General features: G+C 38.5%; 1 protein-coding gene across 1 annotated transcript in view; it reads right to left on the reverse strand.

Annotated features, from left to right (window-relative positions):
* Window positions 1–1,551: 1,551 nt before the first annotated feature.
* LOC133659834 (ephrin type-B receptor 5-like) overlaps window positions 1,552–27,290 on the reverse strand; it is a 121,568-nt gene continuing 95,829 nt past the window's right edge. Inside the window, exons 8-19 of the mRNA XM_062062620.1 lie at window positions 23,613–23,694; window positions 19,799–19,923; window positions 19,563–19,725; window positions 16,604–16,718; window positions 16,479–16,534; window positions 16,301–16,417; window positions 14,470–14,717; window positions 14,186–14,404; window positions 13,952–14,101; window positions 11,850–12,034; window positions 11,626–11,784; window positions 1,552–3,921 (exon numbers count right to left, since the gene is read on the reverse strand). Of these exons, the coding sequence (XP_061918604.1) occupies window positions 3,816–3,921; window positions 11,626–11,784; window positions 11,850–12,034; window positions 13,952–14,101; window positions 14,186–14,404; window positions 14,470–14,717; window positions 16,301–16,417; window positions 16,479–16,534; window positions 16,604–16,718; window positions 19,563–19,725; window positions 19,799–19,923; window positions 23,613–23,694 (1,725 nt within the window). The 3' untranslated portion in view covers window positions 1,552–3,815. The remainder of the gene's footprint in view (window positions 3,922–11,625; window positions 11,785–11,849; window positions 12,035–13,951; window positions 14,102–14,185; window positions 14,405–14,469; window positions 14,718–16,300; window positions 16,418–16,478; window positions 16,535–16,603; window positions 16,719–19,562; window positions 19,726–19,798; window positions 19,924–23,612; window positions 23,695–27,290) is intronic.

The raw sequence follows: 27,290 nt of genomic DNA on the forward strand, positions 1-27,290 counted from the left end.
TATATCAGGCGACAAAATAACATGAAGAAAATGTGTTAAATAAAATCATTTATTATACAAATGTATGCACATTTATGGAATAGTGGTGGTCACTTACACGTGTAAACAGCTAATGTGTGTAACACACACACACACACGCACACACACACACACACACGCACACACCAGCACACACATTTTCACACATTCATGTATTTCTTACCTTCTTGAGACCTCTGAAAAATGCCTCCCTCTTTAGAACAACCCTTTTTAGATATATAAAGATGTGTATTTACAACATTAATAATATATACATACTATGCAAACATAAAAAAAGCTTGTTGTGATAAATGAGTTGGAATTTCACAAGAAAAACTTAGAATTTTGGCAGAATTATAATAAAAGTCATAATTTTACTCAACGCAAGTCAAAAATTTGATGAGAAAAACGGAAGATTTGTGCAATATTATGATAAAAGTTGGAATTTTACTCAATAACGGTCGCAATTTTACAAGAAAAGCTTAAAATAGTGGCAATTTTATTAAAAGAGTTGTAATTTTGATCAACAAGTCACAATTTTATAAGAAAACTTAAAGATGTTGACAATATTATAATAATGATTGGAATTTTACTTGGAAAAATTAGTGCCTTTACTCAAAAAATGTCACTATTTTATAAGAACAACAAAAACATTGGCAATATTGTGATAAAAGTCCGAATTTTATATGACATCTATATGAACATTTTGCATTAAAAAACAACAACATAATTTTGCATAAAAAAGTAATAATTTTACAAGAAAATATTCCGATATTACAGAAACAGAAAGAATATGAGAAATTACTCCTAATTTTAGGAGAAAAAATTTGACCCATTGTGAGAAAAAGACTGCTTTTAGTAAAAAAAAAAATGTTTTGTAATTTTTTGTTTCGTAATTGGTTTTAATCTTCATTATTTACTTCAAGGTATTACAGTATGTCTCTATATACATATTTATTTATTTATTTTTTTAATTAATTTTGGCCAAAGGGGACGGATTTCAATTTCTTACACACCCTTGTTATTTCATATGTTGACCAGAGGGGGAGCACTTTTAAAAGCGACACACAGTCAATTTGAAAAATCCCTCCTGAACTGAACATTTGTGCAATATGATGATAAAACTTGGGATTTTACTCAATAACAGTCGCAATTTTACAAAAAAAAAGCTTAATATGTTGGCAATTTTATAAAAAGAGTCATAATTTTAATCGACAGAAGTCACAATTTTATAAGAAAACTTAAAAATGTTGGCAATATTATAATAATGATTGGAATTTTACTTGGCAAAATTATGACAAATGTCATCATTTTACTAAAAAAAAATGTCCACTATTGTACAAGAACAACATAAACATTGGCAATATTGTGATAAAAGTCCGAATTTTCCATGACAAATGTTACCATTTTGCATTTAAAAAAACATAATTTTACATAAAAAATTAATAATTTTACGAGAAAATATTGCAATATTACAGAAACAGAAAGAATATGAGAAATTGCTCCTAAATTTAGGAGAAAAAATGTGACACATTGTGAGAAAAAGACTGTTTTAGTAAAAAAATATGTTTGTTTCGTAATTGTTTTTTAATCTTCATTATTTACTTCAAGGTATTACAGTATGTCTCTATATACATATTTATTTATTTATTTTTTAAATTAATTTTGGCCAAAGGGGACGGATTTCAATTTCTTACACACACTTGTTATTTCATATGTTGACCAGAGGGGGAGCACTTTTAAAAGCGACACACGGTCAATTTGAAAAATCCCTCCTGAACTGAACATTTGTGCAATATGATGATAAAACTTGGAATTTTACTCAATAACAGTCGCAATTTTACAAGAAAAGCTTAAAATAGTGTCAGCTTTATGAAAAGAGTTGTAATTTTAATCGACAAAAGTCACAATTTTATAAGAAAATGTAAAAAAAAGTTGGCGATATTATAAGAATGATTGGAATTTTACTCAAAAAATGTCAGTGTTTTACAAGAACAACAAACACATTGGCAATATTGTGATAAAAGTCCGAATTTTATATGACAAATGTCACCATTTTGCATAAAACAACAACATAATTTTACACAAAAAAGTTATAATTTTACGAGAAAATATTGCGATATTACAGAAACAGAAATAATATGAAAAATTGCTCCTAATTTTAGGAGAAAAAAGTTGACACATTGTGAGAAAAAGACTGCTTTTAGTAAAAAAAAAATGTTTTGTAATTTTTTGTTTCGTAATTGGTTTTAATCTTCATTATTTACTTCAAGGTATTACAGTATGTCTCTATATACATATTTATTTTATTTTATTTTTATACATTTTGGCCAAAGGGGGTGCATTTCAATTTCTTACACACACTTGTTATTTCATATGTTGACCAGAGGGGGAGCACTTTTAAAAGCGACACACAGTCAATTTGAAAAATCCCTCCTGAACTGAACATTTGTGCAATATTATGATAAAAGTTGGAATTTTACTCAATAACAGTCGCAATTTTACAAGAAAAGCTTCATATGTTGGCAATTTTATGAAAAGAGTCGTAATTTTAATAGACAGAAGTCAAAATTCTATAAGAAAACTTAAAAATGTTGGCAATAATATAATAAAGATTGGAATTTTACTTGGCAAAATGATGACAAAAGTCATCATTTTACCAAAAAAAAATTCACTATTTTACAGGAACTACATAAACATTGGCAATATTGCGATAAAAGTCCGAATTTTATATGACAAATGTCACCATTTTGCATTAAAAAAAACATAATTTTACATAAAAAAGTTATAATTTTACGAGAAAATATTGTGATATTACAGAAACAGAAAGAATATGACAAATTGCTCCTAAATTTTGGAGAAAAAAGTTGTCACATTGTGAGAAAAAGACTGCTTTTAGTAAAAAAAAAAAAAAAGTTTTTTAATTTTTTGTTTCGTAATTGGTTTTAATCTTCATTATTTACTTCAAGGTATAACAGTTTGTCTCTATATACATATTTATTTATTTTTTTAATTAATATTGGCCAAAGGGGACGGATTTCAATGTCTTACACACACTTGTTATTTCATATGTTGACCACTTTTAAAAGCGACACACAGTCAATTTGAAAAGAAATCCCTCCTTTTTGGGACCACCCTCATGTTGATAGATGTCACCACCAGGGGTGCCAATGAGACATTCTCTATTAGATGCAATGTTATTGGGACCATGATTTATGTCATCACTTGTTCACACCTCCTCATATGGAAGATACTTTTCCTTCTTCATGTCTCAAGAAGGGGGGAAATACAAGAACACACACACACACACACACACACACACACACACACACACACACACACACACACACACACACACACACACACACACACACACGCACAAACACACACCATAACTGTTTTGTCGTGTCACACACTCACACAAAGTAAACAAAGTGAAGTGTGTGTGTGTGTGTGTGACTTGTGTACACACAAGTGTGTGTGCTGCTCATACAAAATGTCCCTACAAGTGAGAAGGAGGCCCTGATATGCTGATTCTTATGACTTCATCACGTTCCAGCTTGTACTTCCATCACTTTATGACACAAAATGAACGGTGTCATTAGTAAAAAAAAAAGAAGAAAAAAAAGAATGTGTATGGAGGAAGTGAAGGGATGTTGGAGAAAGGAGGAGAGTGTGAAAGAAGTTCTCCTCCTCATAGTGCATCTTGTCTTCTACAAGTCTTTTTGTGCTGACATCAGCAGATTGTCTCCGTGGTGGTGGGTGGGGGGGGTGGGGCGGGACAAGGGGAGGGGTGGTCACACCTCCACCTGTCCATGGCTGAGATGTGCTTTCAGCTGCTGGGCGGCGCTGAAGATCTTCCTCTGGTGGCCCAGCAGGTTCACGCCCAGGTTCTGGATGTCCCTGAAGGCCACACAGGAGAACATGCAGAGTTCAGAGCAGCCAGATTTCTTCTTGCCGAGAGATCCGTCCATCCATTATCTACACTATGGAAAAATGCTTCTCGTGTTGGTAATGTGTTTTTTTTTTTTTTTTTTTTTTTCTGAACTTCTTTTAAACCGAAAAAAAAGGAAAAAACGTCCAAAACTTTTTTCCATCTGCACCATACGTTTTATTATTACAATTGCTTATCGTTATTTGAGCTACTTTGACAAAAAAAAAAAGATTTTGTTATTTATATTATTAAAATATAACAACAGTAATACATTGTGTTTGTTGGTGCAATATACACTGTATATATAGATAGATTTAAATGAACTTTATATAAATAAATATATATATGTACATATATAATATAACAATTTCCAAGAAGCAGAGTTCAGAACTCATAAACACTTTTTAAAATTACTAAAATAAACTTTACAATGAGCAATAAAAGTAAAATGGAATGTACAAAAAACATGACACAAAATATCAGTCATTAAAATTACTTACCTAAAAATTATAAACTAAGCTTTGAATGAAATAAAAGCATTTAAAAAGTTTAAAAAGGTGGGTTGTGGCGTATATATATACAAACGTATATATATATATATATATATATATATATATATATATATATATATATATATATATATATATATATATATATATATATATATATATATATATATATATATATATATATATATATACCTGTATATACACTAACACATAGACATACACATTTTATACACATACATAAATATACATGTATACATACATACATACAAACAGACATAAATAAATACACACATATATATATATATATATATATATATATATATATATATATATATATGTATGTATATATATATATATATATATATATATATACATATATATATATATATATATATATATATATATATATATATATATATATATATATATATATATATATATATATATATATATATATATATATATATATATATATATATACCTACATACACACATATTTATTTACAAATATATATGTATGCATAAATACATACATACATACATATATATAAACATACATACATGTATAATGTACATACACACACATGCATATATACATTTATATATATATATATATATATATATATATATATATATATATATATATATATATATACACATATTTATATACAAATATATATGTATGCCCTGCGACCCCAAAAGGGACAAGCGGTAGAAAATGGATGGATGGATATATATGTATGCATAAATACATACATACAAACATATATATAAACATACATACATATATAATGTATACACACACACACACACACACACACACACACACACACACACACACACACACACACACACACACACACACACACACACACACACACACATATATATATATATATATATATATATATATATATATATATATATATATATATATATATACATATATATATATATATATATATATATATATATAATACTGTATATATTAATTCACTTATTTTTATTGTGTATTTTTTAAATAATATTAAAGGCCTACTGAAACCCACTACTACCGACCACGCAGTCTGATAGTTTATATATCAATGATGAAATCTTAACATTATAACACATGCCAATACGGCCGGGTTAACTTATAAAGTGACATTTTAAATTTGCCGCTAAACTTCCGGTTCGAAACGCCTCTGAGGATGACGTATGCGCGTGACGTAGCCCGACGAACACGGGTATGCCTTCCACATTGAAGCCGGTACGAAAAAGCTCTGTTTTCATTTCATAATTCCACAGTATTCTGGACATCTGTGTTCGTGAATCTGTTTCAATCATGTTCATTGCATTATGGAGAAGGAAGCCAAGCAAGCAAAGAAGAAAGTTGTCGGTGCGAAATGGACGTATTTTTCGAACGTAGTCAGCCACAACAGTACACAGCCGGCGCTTCTTTGTTTACATTCCCGAAAGATGCAGTCAAGATGGAAGAACTCGGATAACAGAGACTCTAACCAGGAGGACTTTTGATTTGGATACACAGACGCCTGTAGAGAACTGGGACAACACAGACTCTTACCAGGATTACTTTGATTTGGATGACAAAGACGCAGACGTGCTACTGTGAGTATGCAGCTTTGGCTTTTTTTTGCGTATGTACGTAACTTTTTTAAAATATATAAGCTTTATGAACCTTGGGTTAGGTGAACGGTCTTTTGGGCTGAGTGATTGTGTGTGTTGATCATGTGTTTGAATTGTATTGGCGTGTTCTATGGAGCTAGGAGCTAGCAGAGGAGCTAGGAGCTAGCATAACACGTACCGTACCGTAAGTGCGCGTCACGTACGTAACTTTTTAAAAATATATAAGCTTTATGAACCTTGGGTTAGGTGAACGGTCTTTTGGGCTGAGTGATTGTGTGTGTTGATCGGGTGTTTGAATTGTATTGGCGTGTTCTATGGAGCTAGGAGCTAGCAGAGGAGCTAGGAGCTAGCATAACAAACACGCAGGTGTTATTATGCAGGATTAATTTGTGGCATATTAAATATAAGCCTGGTTGTGTTGTGGCTAATAGAGTATATATATGTCTTGTGTTTATTTACTGTTGTAGTCATTCCCAGCTGAATATCAGGTACCGTGAGTATGCAGCCTTGGCTGCTAAACATTCGATAACTTGACCGTATGTGCGCGTCACGTACGTAACTTTTTAAAAATATATAAGCTTTATGAACCTTGGGTTAGGTAAACGGTCTTTTGGGCTGAGTGATTGTGTGTGTTGATCAGGTGTTTGAATTGTATTGGCGTGTTCTATGGAGCTAGGAGCTAGCAGAGGAGCTAGGAGCTAGCATAACAAACACGCAGGTGTTTTTATGCAGGATTAATTTGTGGCATATTAAATATAAGCCTGGTTGTGTTGTGGCTAATAGAGTATATATATGTCTTGTGTTTATTTACTGTTGTAGTCATTCCCAGCTGAATATCAGGTCACCCCCGGCTCTCACAGCATCTTCCCTATCTGAATAGCTTCAACTCCCCACTAGTCCTTCACTTGCACTTTACTCATCCACAAATCTTTCATCCTCGCTCAAATTAATGGGGAAATTGTCGCTTTCTCGGTCCGAATCTCTCTCACTTCATGCGGCCATCATTGTAAACAATAGGGAACTTTGCGTATATGTTCAACTGACTACGTCACGCTACTTCCGGTAGGTGCAAGCCTTTTTTTTATCAGATACCAAAAGTTGCAATCTTTATCGTCGTTGTTCTATACTAAATCCTTTCAGCAAAAATATGGCAATATCGCGAAATGATCAAGTATGACACATAGAATAGATCTGCTATCCCCGTTTAAATAAAAAAAATTCATTTCAGTAGGCCTTTAATATATAATGCCAAAACCCAACAACCTGACATTATATATATATATGAATATATATATATATATATATATATATATATATATATATATATATATATATATATATATATATATATATATATATATATATATATATATATATATATATATATATATATATATATATATATATATATATATATATGAAATTAATATAAATATATGAATATATATGCATATATATATAAATATATACATGTACATGAGTGCAGGGTTCTTTCACACAACATGTCTGACATGTACATGAGTGCAGGGTTCTTTCACACAACATGTCTGACATGTACATGAGTGCAGGGTTCTTTCACACAACATGTCTGACATGTACATGAGTGCAGGGTTCTTTCACACAACATGTCTGACATGTACATGAGTGCAGGGTTCTTTCACACAACATGTCTGACATGTACATGAGTGCAGGGTTCTTTCACACAACATGTCTGACATGTACATGAGTGCAGGGTTCTTTCACACAACATGACTGACATGTACATGAGTGCAGGGTTCTTTCACACAACATGTCTGACATGTACATGAGTGCAGGGTTCTTTCACAGCAACATGTCTGACATGTACATGAGTGCAGGGTTCTTTCACACAACATGTCTGACATGTGCATGAGTGCAGGGTTCTTTCACAGCAACATGTCTGACATGTACATGAGTGCAGGGTTCTTTCACACAACATGTCTGACATGTGCATGAGTGCAGGGTTCTTTCACACAACATGTCTGACACTCTGTGACTACCAGGTGTTGATCCAAGTCATATTCTGGTTCTGGATGAAGAACATGTTGATGACTCTCAGTCCATCACTACTGGACTGTTGGCTTGGTCTTAGAAGACCTTTGGTCTCTCATCCCAGTAGACTTCATCAGTTCATGGTCATGATCATAGACTTAGACTGGTCTGAACTAGTCTTAGACTTATATTTGGTCATATCTAGTCTTGGACTTAGATTGGTCAGATATAGTCTTAGACTTATATTGGTCAGATCTAGTCTTAGACTTAGATTGGTCAGATATAGTCTTAGACTTATATTGGTCAGATCTAGTCTTAGACTTAGATTGGTCAGATATAGTCTGAAGTTAGATTAGTCAAATCTAGTCTTAGACTTAGATTGGTCAGATCTAGTCTGAATTTAGATTGGTCAGATCTACTCTTAGACTTAGATTAGTCAGAACTAGTCTTAGACTTATATTGGTCGGATCTAGTCTTAGACTGGTCAGATCTAGTCTTAGACTTAAATTGGTCGGATCTAGTCTTGGACTTAGATTGGTCAGATATATTCTTAGACTTATATTGGTCAGATCTAGTCTTAGACTTAGATTGGTCAGATCTAGTCTGAACTTAGATTAGTCAGAACTAGTCTTAGACTTAGATTGATCAGATATAGTCTTAGACTGGTCAGATCTAGTCTTAGACTTAAATTGGTCGGATCTAGTCTTGGACTTAGATCGGTCAGATATATTCTTAGACTTATATTGGTCAGATCTAGTCTTAGACTTAGATTGGTCAGATCTAGTCTGAACTTAGATTAGTCAGAACTAGTCTTAGACTTAGATTGATCGGATATAGTCTTAGACTGGTCAGATCTAGTCTTAGACTTAAATTGGTCAGATCTAGTCTTGGACTTAGATTGGTCAGATATATTCTGAGACTTATATTGGTCAGATCTAGTCTTAGACTTAGATTGGTCAGATCTAGTCTGAACTTAGATTAGTCAGAACTAGTCTTAGACTTAGATTGATCGGATATAGTCTTAGACTGGTCAGATCTAGTCTTAGACTTAAATTGGTCAGATCTAGTCTTGGACTTAGATTGGTCAGATATATTCTTAGACTTATATTGGTCAGATCTAGTCTTAGACTTAGATTGGTCAGATCTAGTCTGAACTTAGATTAGTCAGAACTAGTCTTAGACTTAGATTGGTCGGATCTAGTCTTAGACTGGTCAGATCTAGTCTTAGACTTAAATTGGTCGGATCTAGTCTTGGACTTAGATCGGTCAGATATATTCTTAGACTTATATTGGTCAGATCTAGTCTTAGACTTAGATTGGTCAGATCTAGTCTGAACTTAGATTAGTCAGAACTAGTCTTAGACTTAGATTGATCGGATATAGTCTTAGACTGGTCAGATCTAGTCTTAGACTTAAATTGGTCAGATCTAGTCTGAACTTAGATTAGTCAGAACTAGTCTTAGACTTAGATTGATCGGATATAGTCTTAGACTGGTCAGATCTAGTCTTAGACTTAAATTGGTCAGATCTAGTCTTGGACTTAGATTGGTCAGATATATTCTTAGACTTATATTGGTCAGATCTAGTCTTAGACTTAGATTGGTGAGATCTAGTCTGAACTTAGATTAGTCAGAACTAGTCTTAGACTTAGATTGGTCGGATCTAGTCTTAGACTGGTCAAATCTAGTCTCAGACTTAAATTGGTCAGATATATTCTTAGACTTATATTGGTCAGATCTAGTCTTAGACTTACACTACTGTTCAAATGTTTGGGGTCACATTGAAATGTCCTTATTTTTGAAGGAAAAGCACTGTAATTTTCAATGAAGATAACTTTAAACTAGTCTTAACTTTAAAGAAATACACTCTATACATTGCTAATGTGGTAAATGACTATTCTAGCTGCAAATGTCTGGTTTTTGGTGCAATATCTACATAGGTGTATAAAGGCCCATTTCCAGCAACTATCACTCCAGTGTTCTAATGGTACAATGTGTTTGCTCATTGGCTCAGAAGGCTAATTGATGATTAGAAAACCCTTGTGCAATCATGTTCACACATCTGAAAACAGTTTAGCTCGTTACAGAAGCTACAAAACTGACCTTCCTTTGAGCAGATTGAGTTTCTGGAGCATCATATTTGTGGGGTCAATTAAACGCTCAAAATGGCCAGAAAAAGAGAACTTTCATCTGAAACTCCACAGTCTATTCTTGTTCTTAGAAATGAAGGCTATTCCACAAAATTCTTTGGGTGACCCCAAACTTTTGAACGGTAGTGTAAATTGGTCAGATCTAGTCTGAATTTAGAATAGTCAGATCTAGTCTTAGACTTAGATTGGTCAGATCTAGTCTGAAGTTAGATTAGTCAAATATAGTCTTAGACTTAGATTGGTCGGATTTAGTCTGAATTTAAATTGGTCAGATCTAGTCTTGGACTTAGATTGGTCAGAACTAGTCTTAGACTTAGATTGGTCGGATCTAGTCTTAGACTGTTTGGATCTAGTCTTAGACTTAAATTGGTTGGATCTAGTCTTGTACTTAGATTGGTCAATTATAGTTTTAGACTTATATTGGTCAGATCTAGTCTTAGACTTAGATTGGTCAGATCTAGTCTTAGACTTAGATTGGTGGGATCTAGTCTTAGACTTAAATTGGTCGGATTTAGTCTTAGACCTAGATTGGTCAGATATAGACTTAGACTTAGACTGGTCAGATGTAGTCTTGGACTTCGATTATTCAGATCTAGTCTTAATCTTAGATTTGGTCAGAACTAGTCTTAGTATTAGATTGGTCGGATCTATTTTAGGCTTGGATTGGTCGGATCTAGTCTTAGACTTATATTGGTCAGATCTAGTCTTGCACTTAGATTGGTCAAATCTAGACTGAAATTTAGATTGGTTGGATCTAGTTTTAGGCTTAGATTAGTCGGATCTAGTCTTAGATTTAGATTGGTCGAATTAAGTCTTAGACTTAGATTGGTCGGATTCAGTCTTAGACTAATATTGGTCGGCTCTAGTCTTAGACTTAGATTGGTGGGATCTAGTCTTAGACTTAGATTAGTCGGATTTAGTCTTAGACTTAGATTAGTCAAATCTAGTTTTAGACTTAGATTAGTCAGATTTAGTCTTAGACTTAGATTGGTCAGATCTAGTCTTTGACTTAGATTGGTCAAATTTAGTCTTAGATTTAGATTGGTCAGATCCGGTCTTAGACGTAGATTGGTCAGATCTAGTATTCGATTTAGATTTGTCAGATCTAGTCCTAGACTTAAATTAATCAGATCTAGTCTTAGACTTAGATTGGTCAGCTCTAGTCTTAGACTTAAATTAGTCAGATCTAGTATTAGACTTAGATTGGTCAGCTCTAGTCTAGATCTGACTAGAGATTACAATGACCAGTATGAATGAGAACATCCATAGACATGTTCTAATGACTATGAATCAGTGTCAAATCAGTTGTATTCATATTTTTTATAGTTTTACAGTACATACAAAATAATCTTTCAATTTCAGAGCCAAGGTGTACTCACTCCACGGTGAGGCGGGTCACTCGGTCGAGCGTGTCCAGGTGTGCTCGCTCAAACTCATCATGGTACCTCTCCATCCTCAGTGCTCTCAGCCAATCACTGACGGTCGCGACTGACGAGAAGTCTGTGGGGGTGGGGCTTAGCAGTGGCTGTGAGCAACCCCTGCAACCGGAGACAAGCGTGGGTTTATAGCAATATTATTTTAACGTATACCGGAGCAGACTCACCGAGGGATGTCGGCTTTGAGTGACACGGGATGCCTAATGAGTCTGTCCAAGGAGGACAGGATGGACTCGAAAAGCGGCCGGTCCCCTCGCTCGGCCTGCCAGCACTGCAGCATGAGAGAGTGGACGGCTGAGGGGCAGCTGGTGGGCGCCGGGAGGCGATACTGGTCCGCTACAGCCTTCATTACCTGCGATAGGACGGTAAACGCGCTTAGACGCTGGTTTGCAAAAATTGCCTAAAAAGTTAGCATGCTAGCATGACAACATGACAGCGCAGCCACGCAAAATTAGACTTAGATTGGTCAGATCTAGTCTTAGACTTAGATTGGTCAGATTTAGTCTTAGATTTAGATTGGTCAGATCTAGTCTTAGACTTAGATTGGTCAGATCTAGTCTTCGATTTAGATTGGTCGGATCTAGTCTTAGACTTGGATTTGTCAGATCTAGTTTTAATCTTAGATTGGTCAGATTTAGTCTTATATTTAGTTTGGTCGGATCTGGTCCTAAATTGGTCAGATCTAGCACAGACTTAGATTGGTCAGATCTAGACTTAGACTTAGATTGGTTGGATATAGCCTTTGACTTAGATTGGTCGGATCTAGTCTTAGACTTAGATTGGTTGGATCTAGTCTTAGACTTGGATTGGTCGGATCTAGTCTTAGTCTTGGATTGGTCAGATCTTGTCTTAATCTTAGATTGGTCAGATCTAGTCTTAAATTTAGATTGGTCGGATCTAGTCTTAGTTTGGTTGGATCTGGTCTTAGACTTAGATTGGTCGGATCTAAAATAGACTTAGATTGGTCGGATCTAGTCTTAGACTTATATTTTTCAGATCTAGACTTAGACTTAGATTGGTCGAATATAGTCTTAGACTTTGATTGGTCGGATCTAGTCTTAGACTTAGGTTGGTCGGATCAAGCATAGACTTAGATTGTTCGGATCTAGTCTTAGACTTGGATTCGTCAGATCTAGTCTTAATCTTAGATTGGTCAGATTTAGTCTTATATTTAGTTTGTTCGGATCTGGTCCTAAATTGGTCAGATCTAGCACAGACTTAGATTGGTCAGATCTAGACTTAGACTTAGATTGGTTGGATATAGCCTTTGACTTAGATTGGTCGGATCTAGTCTTAGACTTAGATTGGTTGGATCTAGTCTTAGACTTGGATTGGTCGGATCTAGTCTTAGTCTTGGATTGGTCAGATCTTGTCTTAATCTTAGATTGGTCAGATCTAGTCTTAAATTTAGATTGGTCGGATCTAGTCTTAGTTTGGTTGGATCTGGTCTTAGACTTAGATTGGTCGGATCTAAAATAGACTTAGATTGGTCGGATCTAGTCTTAGACTTATATTTTTCAGATCTAGACTTAGACTTAGATTGGTCGAATATAGTCTTAGACTTTGATTGGTCGGATCTAGTCTTAGACTTAGGTTGGTCGGATCAAGCATAGACTTAGATTGGTCGGATCTAGTCTTAGACTTGGATTCGTCAGATCTAGTCTTAATCTTAGATTGGTCAGATTTAGTCTTAAATTTAGATTGGTCGGATCTAGTCTTAGTTTGGTCGAATATAGTCCTAGACTTAGATTGGTCGGATCTAGCATAGACTTATATTGGTCGAATCTTGTCTTAGACTTATATTGATCAGATCTAGTCTTTGACTTCGAATGGTCGGATCTAGTCTTAGATTTAAATTGGTCAGATCTAGTCTTAGACTTAGATTGTTCGGATCTAGCATAGACTTAGATTGGTCGGATCTAGTCTTAGACTTATGTGGGTCCGATCTACTCTTAGACTTAGATTGGTACGATCTAGTCCTAGACTTAGAGTGCTGTTATTTGAAATACACAACATTGTAGATGTTAGCAGACATGTCAGGTATATTTGCACAAAGTATCGGTATCGGATCAGAATCGCCGATACCAGTCTGAATTTGACTTGGTATTACATTGGAAAGAAAATCAGTGGTAATTGCACGTCAATATCAATCACCATAATTAACAGTGTGAACTGTCTTACTACTACTACGTACTACTTATGACAACTTATAAAATAAAATACCTTGCCTACAAGTATACGGACATTGAAAATTGTCCACTTTACTTACTTCCTGATTACTCATGTCCCAGTATGGACGTTCTCCGTACGACATGATTTCCCACATCAGGATGCCGAAGCTCCACACGTCGCTGGCTGAGCTGAACTTGCGGTGTTGAAAGGCTTCAGGTGCTGTCCACCTCACAGGAATCTTACTTCCCTGACGCAGGACAACAGAAGTCAAATACAGGAGCTTTCACGGGACGGATAAGGCCGCAATCTCCCGATGTCCAAGCATACGCACCAGCGAGGCTGTGTACGTCGGCATGTTTTGGTCCAGGCCCCTCATGAGTCGGGACAAGCCAAAGTCGGACACCTTGCACACCAGGTTGGAGTTGACCAGAACGTTCCTGGCCGCCAAGTCCCTGTGGACAAAGTTTCTCTCTGAGAGATAACGCATCCCAGCGCCGACCCCTCGGAGCATCCCGACCAGCTGGAGGATGCTGAACTGACCCTCGTTCTCCTACGACGAGAGGACGACGGTAAAAGGTGTGGCCAAATATTGTTGGGTGTGTTCCATTGGCTCACCCTGAGGAAGGAATCCAAAGGACCGTTCTCCATGAACTCTGTGATGATTCTTGGCGGAGGTACGCGGGTCACCACGCCCTCCAGCTTCAGCACGTTAGGGTGATCAAACTGTCCCAGGACCCCGGCCTCACTAAGGAATATGCCCTTCTCTCTGTCGGACGCCCCCCAGCGCAAAGTCTTGACGGCAACCAGGACCTCCCTGCGGCCTGGTGGACGATAGCGTCCCCGGGACACTTCTCCAAACTGGGCTGGAGAGGACACAAGTGTTGGACTCTTTATTGATGTTCTAAAAGTAGTAGGGCTGTGAATCTTTGGGCACCACACGATTTGATTCTTGGGGGTAATGATTTGTTTCAAAATCAATTCCCAATTCAACAGGATTCTCGATTCAAACCGATTCCCGCAAAAAAATTATATACGGTATTGAACAAAAACTTGGCGTGTGGTTTTTTTCTGGCGCTTTAGCAATGTCCGGGTCTGAAAATAAACTACATCTCCCAGAATCCTCTGCACAGTGCAAGAACGCTGTAAGCAGGAAGCGATGTTTGTTTGTAGGAGATGAGAAGAATTGTTGTTTTCTGTCAAAATCTATTCATAACTTTTTAAGTTACGTTGCAAACAAACATACAAACAAACCCGGGCAAAAACATTACCTCGAGCATTTCCCAGGTCACGTCGCAGCGCAAAATGGAAATCACAAAAAAAAACTGTGCATCACGGGAAATACGAGTAAAGTCAAAAACTTCTTGATGAATCGTCAAAACATCCAGCCATTTTTCCACCATTTGTCTTGCTCTGTGTCGCGGGGGTGCTGGAGCCTATCCCAGCTACGCTCGGGCGGAGGGCAGCTTACACCCTGGACAAGTCAATGCCTCATAAACCGTCACCCAAAAAATATATTCGAAGCCAGTGAAGGCAAAAATTGGTTTATGAGGTATCCATCCATCCATCCATCCATCTTCTTCTGCTTATCCAAAGTCCGGTCGAGGGGGCAGCAGCCTTAGCAGGGAAGCCCAGACTTTCCTCTCCCCGGCCACTTTGTCCAGCTCCTCCCGGGGGATCCCGAGGCGTTCCCAGGCCAGCCGGGAGACATAGTCTTCCCAACGTGTCCTGGATCTTCCCCGAGGCCTCCTACCGGTCGGACGTGCCCTACAAACCTCCCTAAGGAGGCGTTCGGGTGGCATCCTGACCAGATGATAGTCACACCCACACTAGGTGTGGTTAATTTACCCTGTGCATTAGACCCAATCCCATGTTCGACACCCTGGGAGGTGAGGGGAGCAGTGAACAGCAGTGGTGGCCGCGTTCGGGAATAATTTTGATGATTCAACCCCCAATTCCAACCCTTGATGTTGAGTGCCAAGCAGGGAGGAAATAGATCCCATTTTTATAGTCTTTGGTATGACTCGGCCGGGGTTTGAACTCACGACCTACCGATCTCAGGGCGGACACTCTAACCACAAGGCCACTGAGCAGGCTTTGCAGGATTAAAAGTTATAATGCTCGTTAACTTTTTTAGAAACAGCCTATTCCAGACTGATATAAAAACAACAACAATCATATCGTACCGTGGTTTTAATACCGTGATAAAATTGTACCGTGATATTTTGATACTGTTACATCCCTACCAGTTAGTGATCCCTGCTGTAGCATGTTCCCAGCCTAAAAAAAGCACTCATAAACGGTCTGATTGCGAGGAACATCTAGGCTTGATTTTGGACAACAAAGTTCTAATGCGCTTTTGTTGGACCTCTGAGACTTCTTTCAAAGAGTTACACAATATTAGAATGCGGTAGCTTTAAAGATGACAGCAAGAAAGACTGGGACATACCTGCACCAATCACCTCCTCGATCTTCAGATGAGTAGAATCTATCTCTCTGGCAAATTCTTTGACCGCCTCGCTAGGGTCCTCGTACGTGGAGGGGTCTACATAATATTTCACTCCACCTGGAATCGCAAAGTCTGTGAGGCGTAACACTTAACATCGAACACGTTGTGAAGGTCTCACCTCTGTTGCTGATGTACCGTTGCAATCTGTCGCTGTACGGACTCTCCCTCCTTTTACTAACACGCAGAAGTACAAGAACGCAAGTTAGTGTTGTAAATACTCGGTCTGTCTGGTAGACCGCATACCTGCGAAACACCACCACGACCACGATGGCCGCTACCACCAGCAGAAACGCCGCCCCGCCCATCACAGATCCTATCAGAAGAGGTAGATGGTTCTGGACCTGCTGGGAATGCTCCTCTGTGGAACAAAAGAGTGGAAAATTATTGAACAATCTTGAAGGGGTAACGTAAAAAGTTTAGGAAGCGTATTTGGAGGGGTTAAACATAAGTCAAAATGGATGTCACATGCCTGACTTATACTGGTATATGTTGATGAGTAAAAACACAACTCTTTGTTCTGGTATAGTACGGTTCGGGTCAAGTGTAAACCGAATCCAACAAACCCAAGACCAGACAAAACAGACGGACCAAAGCTATCTGAGTGATGGTTCTCAGTGTGCTTGCAGGTGGACTCTAGCGCTAACTGCTAACCTCACCGATGCACCGATGCGAACCGCTCCAGTGAGAGCTGAAGGTCACGAACCGATGGTGCCATCAGGACCACATCATCTGCAAACAGCAGTGACGCAACCTTTAGCCCCCCGAGACGTATACCCTTTCCGCCATGGTCACGACTCTGCCTGAAAATCCTGTCCATGAAAATCACAAACAGGATAGGTGACAGAGCGCAGCCGTGGCAGAGACCAACCCCCACTGGAAACGGATCCGACCTACATCCAAGCACACGGACACAATATCTGCATGAGCGTACAAATACAAAACAGGGTTGGATCATTGTGTATCTCTTCGATCAAAACAGTGTTCTGTTTTGCCCAAAGATGGGAAAATATTCCCCTAAAAGATGGGTATATTCCAAGACCTGAACCCCATTGAGTATCTCAAGGATTTGCCTAAGAATACTTTGGCCAGTAATGCATGCTGATCCTTCAGCGAATACAATACTGAAAGCCAAACACGGCCCAACAAATCGTTAGTGTGATGTTCCTAATATGGCGTTTTGTGATAGTGTTAGATGCTCAGTGACAGTGGAACCTCAATTTATGAACCCCTCTATAGGCGGACATTTCGATTTCTGGACTTTTAGGTCAAGCCAAATATGCATCTGTGTGCAAACCATGTCTCTGTGGACGAACGATTCATTTAGGCACCTGGAGGCAAGAAAGTAGGGCAAAATATTGTTTGGGAGGCGGAGCCTTGCACTGTACTTGCTTTGCAGGAAGACTCTCGCCTCGACATTCCAACATGTGTGCCTTTTCTTTGTTTTGTCCATTTTGTTAACTAAATTATGAGTCCAAAAAAAGCTCAACAGACCAGCGTGGGAAGAAGGAGGGAACCGCTGTAGGGTTAAAAAAAGACTGCTAGCGAGGAGTACATTCATGGTACTCACAAGCATGACCACAGCACAACACATTAAGTAACCACATCCAGTTTTAATTGCGATGAAGCCCTTTTTTTTCTGGTAAAAGATGCCAGAACAGAAATATATCACACGGAGGAGAAGACAGTATCTGTTAGAAGTTATCAATTGTGCTGAAGTTGTACTTTTCTATCTGTGCAAAGGCACAACTTGTAATCTTCCATTGCGAGTTGTCTCGTATCAGCAGTTTGTTTACAGACCCGGCCTGCTGACAGCCGAGGACGGACATCGAGTACCTCAACGCAGATAAAAACAGAGACAGGGCGAAATCACAAGTGCCAGCACATTTCCATTCTGAATAATCATGTATTGTGTCTACTAGGGCTGCTTGCATTACCCCTCCCTTCAGAAGCAGCCTCAGTGATATTAACTAGGGACCTCCCGAATAAATAGAGGAGCACGTGGGACTGTACTTTAGAGCGTAGGGTGAAACTGTAACTGAGTGTACAGCCCAATACGTCTCTCCTTATGAGCAAAATTCTAATCTATCTCTGCCTGAATCCTTCTTCTTGTCTTGTGTAATAGATAGTTCAGTGTTTGAACCTGACAGTATCCCTTCTCTCATTCCAGAGCGACCCCTCACTCTTCCAAAGCACAAACACGCAGACATGTACGGATACCCTGTACCCTTTCCATTGCCGTGTTCCCTTTACCCTCCCTCTGTCTGCTCAGTTATCTGACGAGCAATGTCAGATAACTATGGGTGTCAGCCGAAATGAGCTTCCTCTGCCAGGTGGCAGGGCTCTCCCTTAGAGATAGGGTGAGAAGCTCTGTCATCCAGGAGGAGCTCAAAGTAAAGCCGCTGCTTCTCCACATGGAGAGGAGCCAGATGAGGTGGTTCGCAGATCTGGTCAGGATGCCACCCGAACGCCTCCCCAGGGAGGTGTTTCGGGCACGTCCGACCGGTAGGAGTCCACGGGGAAGACCCAGGACACGTTGGAAAGACTATGTCTCCCGGCTGGCCTGGGAACGCCTCGGGATCCCCCGGGAGGAGCTGGACGAAATGGCTGGGTAGAGGGAAGTCTGGGCTTCCCTGCTAAGGCTGCTGCCCCTGCGACCCAACCTCGGATAAGCGGAAGAAGATGGATGGAAAACACTTGTCTATTCAGCTATTATGGTCCCAGCACCTCAACTCCTAGTAAGAGGCAGTGGAAGTTTGAAGTTCCTTGGAGTGGCCCAGTCCATCAAGCTGGATTCGGCTGCGTATCTGGCAACCTCAGTCAGGGATAGGGGACTACAGAATTATGACCGTGATTGCAGTACCATTTCTGGCCAGATTTTTACATATGGCTCCTTTGAATAAAATATGGACTTTTGTCATTGATTGAGTGATTGAAACTTTTATTAGTAGATTGCACAGTACAGTACATATTCGGTACAATTGACCACTAAATGGTAACACCCGAATAGGTTTTTCAACTTGTTAAAGTCGGGGTCCACGTTAATCAACTCATGGTAGAGACTGGAGCCCATTATTCATATTTACACTGTTTCTTATGCGGAACTCTGCTTCACTATACAAACTTTTGTATTAACGAACCGTGCTCAGGAAGCAATTAATTTCATAAATTGAGGTTCCACTGTATAGATAAGTTGTGTTCTTACCAAGTGGCAGCGTGGTGAAGTATATGGTGTTGCTGTAAGGACCGTAGCCTCGCTCATTCCTCGCTCGTATCTGGAAGGCGTAGATGGATCCGGGGATGAGCGAGTTGACGGCCAACGTGTTGGTCTCGCTGTACACGCTGACCGCAATGTCCACATCCGAGCCCTGAGGAACACCCGAGCCCGCGAGACGTCACCGCCACTGACCACGCATCAGCGGCTTGAATATGAGAGGTCACCTTGTCAAAATATCTCAGTTGGTACTCCAAGATGTCCCCGTTGGGTCGGTCGGGCTGAGGCCAGGACAAGGTGATGGAGTCTGACGCACGGCTCAGCTGGTGCATCATGGGGACCGTACTGGGAACTGTGGGAGAAGGCACAGCAGATGGGTGTCATTTGAGGCTGTGCCCACAAGAGGGCAGCGCTACAGAACCCATGTGAGTTATGTCATTGTTACAGGGCTGCCAAGTTTCAGAGAATGGCAAGAGTGAGATTTTAGTGTCAAGATGCGGTAAAAAACAGTGCAGGGCCAGCAAGGCCTTCTCTGCTGGCCTAACATAACCAGAAATCATGATCATAATTAAAGATAAAAGTAATTTACTTTCCCTAAATACCTGAAAGTATTCATATTCTCTTCATGTCATATTATGCTCCTTCCAGAGCTGTTGTTTTTAGATTAGAGTGTTATGATCTGCTGCCCGGATCATGTACTGTTTGGTTTTTGGACTCCCTCAGTTCCTGTTTTTGTGCACCCCTGGGTTTGTTTTCTGTTTCCATGGGTGCTTGTCATCTTCATCTGTCTCTGATTGGTGTTCGGGATGCTCCCCTGTTTCCCGAGCACTAATCAGAGCACCATTTAATCCTGCCTTTGCCGGTCAATCGGTCTGACTTCCTAATTTGCTACCCGCAACAGTTGACGATTTTTGATTGTGTATGCTAGCTCCCACGCTAGCCTCGTTAGCTTTGCCTCCCGTGCTATGAGCACACCTTTATTTTTCCCTGTATGATGTATCCCAATAAATCATTTCTTACCTGCACATTGTGTCCGGAGTCCGTCTGCATCTTGGGAGAACGACCCCCGCATCACCATGCAACTCATCACATAGAGTTTGTATCCAATCGGAATTCAGCTAGCTTATGTTGCCATGCTGTACCAAATCTGCCCGGGGCTTTCAGAATCAACAATGAGGGCGTCCGTGCACTGTAAGTGAACAGGCACATACAGTTGATAGATAATTGCCATAGCCAATCAGATCACGAGTTGTTGTCAGTTTCCTCCGCCGGGTGGCGGGGCTCTCCCTTTGAGATAGGGTGAGAGGCTCTGCCATCCGGGCGGAGCTCAAAGTAAAGCCGCTGCTCCTCTACATGGAGAGGAGCCAGATGAGGTGGTTCGGGCATCTGGTCAGGATGCCAACCGAACGCCTCCCTAGGGAGGTGTTTAGGGCACGTCCGACCGGTAGGAGGCCACAGGGAAGACCCAGGACATGTTGGGAAGACTATGTCTCCGGGCTGGCCTGGGAACGCCTCGAGATCCCCCGGGAAGAGCTGGACGAAGTGGCTGTGGAGAGGGAAGTCTGGGCTTTCCTGGCTAAGGCTGCTGCCCCTGCGACCCGACCTCGGATAAGCGGAAGAAGATGGATGGACGGATGGTGTTCTGTTTTTATTTACCATTTACACAACGTGCCAACTTCACTGGTTTTGGGTTTTGTACTTGATATTTTTTAATTTTATTAAAGTCATTCATACTTAACTTTTTATCTTATTAGTTATGCAAGCTTTTATTCTACTCATGGTTCTTACCATTTTACAGGTTTTATTATGTTTACTTTCCAACGTTCCTCAGAGCGAGTCATCTGCCTCAGGGGTTATCGGCCGTGCCGCGGGGGCGCTTTTGTGTCAGGGTCTTGGTGGCCATGGTCTAAAGACCTCCCGGTGCGGACGGCTCCTGTGATAGTGTTTACTCACCTGGCTCCTCTGTACTCAGCCGTGCATTTGTTTGTTCGTATACGTGTGTGTGTGTGTGTTTGTGTTCGGTATGTGTGTGCGATAATGGGGGATCTGGGTCATCGGGGTATTGTTTTTAAGTTTGTAAAGCACGTTGCGTTTCATTTCTTTTATGTATAAATAAAGTTTGATTTTATTTGAAAACTGCTACTTTAATATTTATTGATTACATGCATCTGTATATATTTTGCCATATTCTGAATACTTTCCTTTAATAAATTGTTTCTATTTGATTTATTTTTTTTCCAAGAAAACCGGAGCTCTGTGCTCTTGTGTCATCCTTTTGTGTTCCCGATGTTTCCTTCTTGTTTTCATATGTTTTGTTTTTTTTGCCCCTTTTGGTTCGGGACCCTTTGGGACTGTGTGACAAGGGGTGGCACTTTCGCGACTTCTGCGGTGCTTTGTTGTGAACATTCTGGATCTGCCTCCCGGGAGCCTTTTGGCCATGGAGACCAGCTGCTGGGTCTCTGCCACACCAGAGTCCGTTTGGAGAGACTGGAGGAGATGCGGATGAAGAGACAGGTGCTGCGGAGCTGGCGCTGAGCGCCGGGACGGACGGGCTACACAGTGTCTTGGTCCTGGGCATGACGTTAAAGTGCATCTGGCAGTGGAGGCTCCTCTATGGGGTCTTGGGGCACTAGGAGGTTAACCCCTTTACAACTGTTACCCCAGGTGGCCCTTGGCAAAGGCCTAGTACCTGACTGCCACCGAGCCAGGGATACGGTGAAGACCTCAACGGCGGAGCAGGCGGAAGACGGTAGATGTAAGAACCACCACAACGGCTGCGATGGCGGAAGAAGGCACCCCCATATCCATGTGGGCCCAGTTATGGGGAAGTAACAACCCAAGACCTCAACGGTGGAACAGGCGGAGGATGATTGCTAACCCTATGGAGCTTCACAACTGCTGCAATGGCGGATGAAGGCCGCAGCAGAAAAGGGTCCCCAGTCGTCTTGGCCTCCATGCCATTGGACCCTGACCCGGATCCGTCAAGGATCGTGTGGTGACTGTCTGTGCACCAGTCTCCCCACGTAAAACAAAGTCACGCACAGGCATCCTCCATAAAGGGATACACCCCTACCAGGAGGATCGTCATACTCGTTCAAATGACCGCCGATGATGATGAGTACATACTCTCTGGTTTTGACTTCCATGTTGACTGTATCTGTATCTGGTCTGTTCCTAGATTATATTCGGAGACCTGACCAAGTTCATGTGGCTGAGCTTCATAGATCTGCTGGGCTTTTTAACCTGTGAGTACGCTCCCAGTCGGAGGAAAGCGATCCAAGATGGATATATACGGCGATACATGTTTTTTTTAACACCCCCCCAACGATGACAGTGTCTTGGCTGAATGAGCAGGTATCGGACACCTCGGTCTCCTTGGACGTATCCTCGCTCATCCATGCGGACTGGACACTGGTCGAGAGTTGGTGGGCGGCCCAGGGTGGAGTCGGCTCTCTTGGTTGCTTTGTTGGGTCCGCTCCTGTCTCTGGCCATGCTCCCCCCACCCCAGCAGTCGATGGCGTGCAACACCGCAGAGGCCACCACAGTGTTTTTTTGTTGTTGTTTTACTTTTGTGGCTGTATGTAGAAGTGGCTGGTTGCATCAGCTCTGCTCTTTTAATGTTTTGAATGTCCTTTGTGTTCTTTGATGTTTCCCTCTTACACACATGCTATGGCTATGAGGTTTTCCCCCCCTTGGCCTCAGTCTGGACTCTCTCCAGGGCTCAGGCTTAGACTGATATTTTTTGTTCTATTCTATCGCGTAGTGGCTTCTGTGGTTGGTTAGATTTTGACTTGAGGGTCTGGTGGATTGGTTAGCTTGGTCAATCACGGCAAAGCTGCGAGGGCCACAGTTTATTGCAGTGAAAAAAATAAATATAGAGTAGTGCTTGGGGAAATATAAGCGTGCGAAATGCCAAGTGTGGCGTGAGGCTTGGCAGCCCTGTCATTATGTGTCTGTCCTTTACAGTCACGGTCCTGTGAGCCGACTGCGTTTGACAAGAGGACGGACAGGGGGCGCCATTTCATCCCATTTTGTGCTCACCTGATTGGCTCGTGGTAAAGTTGATGCTTGTGTAGCGGGCGGGGAAAGGGCTGAGGGAGGACACCTCATTCATGGCTTGGACCTGGCACAGGAAGTCACAATTTATTTAAAAAAAATATTCCTATAACTTGCTTACTTTAGCAAAAAAAAAAAAGTAAATTAAGTTCTAGCCCTAATTGTACTATAAACTAACCCTAAATCATACTTAAATCCAGTGTTCCTCAATTATTTTCCCCTTAAGAAGGAGAAAACTTCTTGCGCCACCACTCTCTGCCGTGACTATAAACTGTAATATGTGTCTATAAAATTGTTATAAGTAGAGATGTCCGATATATGCGTTAAAATGTAATATCGGAAATTATCGGTATCGTTTTTTTTTTATTATCTGTATTGTTTGTTTTTTTTTTTTGTTTTTTTTTAATTAAATCAACATAAAAAACACAAGATACACTTACAATTAGTGCACCAACCCAAAAAACCTCCCTCCCCCATTTACACTCATTCACACAAAAGGGTTGTTTCTTTCTGTTATTAATATTCTGGTTCCTACATTATATATCAATATATATCAATACAGTCTGCAAGGGATACAGTCCGTAAGCACACATGATTGTGCGTGCTGCTGGTCCACTAATAGTACTAACCTTTAACAGTTAATTTTACTAATTGTCATTCGTTACTAGTTTCTATGTAACTGTTTTTATATTGTTGTACTTTCTTTTTTATTCAAGAAAATATTTTTAATTTATTTATCTTATTTTACTAATTTTTTTAAAAAGTACCTTATCTTCACCATACCTGGTTGTCCAAATTAGGCATAATAATGTGTTAATTCCACGACTGCATATATCGGTTGATATCGGTATCGGTTGATATCGGTATCGGTAATTAAAGAGTTGGACAATATCGGAATATCGGATATCGGCAAAAAGCCATTATCGGACATCCCTAATTATAAGTACACCTCTGCAAAACATGGTATCCCTATTTACATTAAATGAAACAAAAAAAGTACTATAGATAAATTTACTACAGAAAATAATAACTTTATTAACATTGTTTTTAGTCTGTAACAGAAAAGACTTAAAGTGTATCAATTTGCCTGAAAAATACATACAAATAAATAAATAATATATATATATATTAGTGTTGTCCCGATATCAATATTTTGGTACCGGTACTTTTTGGTACTTTTCGATACTTTTCTAAATAAAGGGGACTTCTTGCGCCACCACTCTCCGCCGTGACTATAAACAGTATAGTTTGTCTATAACATTGTTGTAAGTATACCTCTGCATAACATTGTATGCCTATTTACATTAAATGAAACAATGAAAGTAATATAGATCAATTTACAACAGAAAATAATAACTTTATTAACATTGTGTTTAGTCTGTAACAGAAAAGACTTAAAGTGTATCTATTTCCCTGAAAAAAATAAAACAAAATTAAATAAATAATACATATATATATATATTAGTGTTGTCCCGATACCAAAATTTTGGGACCGGTACAAAAATGTATTTCGGTACTTTTCGGTACTTTTCGATACTTTTCTAAGTAAAGGGGACTTCTTGCGCCACCACTCTCCGCCGTGACTATAAACAGTATAGTTTGTCTATAACATTGTTATAAGTACACCTCTGCATAACATTGTATGACTATTTACATTAAATGAAACAATGAAAGTAATAAAGATCAATTTACAACAAAAAATAATAACTTTACTATCATTGTTTTTAGTCTGTATCAGAAAACACTTAAACTGCATCAATTTGCCTGAAAAAAAAAAGGAGAAAATAAATATAAATTAAAAAAAATATCCATCTATTACATCTATTAAAAAACATAAGATTTAAAAATATTTATAACTGTGATGTTAGTTTTTATCTTTTTTTTTGTGAAGAAAATTATTTAAAATTTCAGTCACATTTTAAATCATTTTAACTTAGTCCAGTTTTAGTCAACAGAACCTTAATACTGTATATATACACCGTAATTTCCGGACTATAAGCCGCACCTGACTATAAGCCGCACCAGCTAAATTTAGGGGAAAATACAGATTGCTCCATATATAAGCCGCACCTGACTATAAGCCGCAGGGTTTTGATGTGTAATTACCGTAGTATATAGGGGTTCCTGCTACCACGGAGGGGATTGTCGGGACAGAGATGACTGTTTGGGAACGCAAAGCGTCCCATTTATTAACAATAAATCTTTCAATCATTCAATCAAACTTTCACATCTTTGACATGGCGAACAGCATTCATGCAGAGTACAAATAATACAACGGTGCAAAGTAATACAAAGTGCTCGCCTGTACGTTATCAAAATAACCAGCCTACCGGTATATGAAAAGTCAGTCTTTAATCATTGTGTCATCGTCTTCCTCCTGCGTACTAAAACCACCGAAATCCTCTTCGTCGGTGTCGAAGAAGAACAGGCCGTATATAAGCCGCACCGTTGTATAAGCCGCAGGGACCAGAACGAGGGGAAAAAGTAGCGGCTTATAGTCCGGAAATTACGGTATATATATATATATATATATATATATATATATATATATATATATATATATATATATATATATATATATATATATATATATATATATATATATATATACACATACATATATACATATATACATATATATATATATATATACATATACACATACACACATACATATATATATATATATATATATATATATATATATATATATATATATATATATATATATATATATATATATATACATATATATATATATATACATATATACATATACACTAATGTATAAATATATATATATATATATATATATATAAATATATATATATATATATATATATATATATATATATATATATATATATATATATATATATATATATATATATATATATATATATATATATATATATATATATATATATATATATATATATATATATATATATATATATATATATATATGTATATATATATTTATATATATATTTATTTATTAGTGCTGTCCCGAAACAAATATTTTATTAAAGTACCGGTATTTTTTGTTAAAATAAAGCCAATAATGCAATTATTTGTGGTCCTATTTATTTAGAAAAGTACCGAAAAGTACAGTACTTTTCTAAATAAATAGGACCACAAATAATTGCATTATTGGCTTTATTTTAACAAAAAATGTTAGGGTACATTAAACATATGTTTATTATTTCAAGTTTGTCCTTAAATAAAATAGTGAACATACTAGACAACTTGCCTTTTAGTAGTAAGTAAACAAAAAAGACTCCTAATTAGTAACATATTGTGTCATTTATCTACCTATTATTTTGTCAAAATTATAAAGGACAAGCGGTATAAAATGGATTATTAATCTACTTGCTCATTTACTGCTAATATTTGCTTATTTTCTCTTTTTACATGTTCTATCTACACTTCTGTTAAAATGTAAAAATCACTTTTTCTTCTGTTGTTTGATACTTTACATTAGTTTTGGATGATACCACAAATTTGGGCATCAATCTGATACCAAGTCGTTACAGGATCATACATTAAAGTCCTCATGTGTCCAGGGAAGTGTTTACTAAGTTTATAAACATAATATAAAACATTTTTTAAACGAAAAAATATTTTGTGATGCTAAAAAATATCGATACAATTATAGTATCG

Source organism: Entelurus aequoreus, linkage group LG11 (assembly GCF_033978785.1).
Source record: "Entelurus aequoreus isolate RoL-2023_Sb linkage group LG11, RoL_Eaeq_v1.1, whole genome shotgun sequence".
In the NCBI taxonomy this organism is placed as follows: Eukaryota; Metazoa; Chordata; class Actinopteri; order Syngnathiformes; family Syngnathidae; genus Entelurus; species Entelurus aequoreus.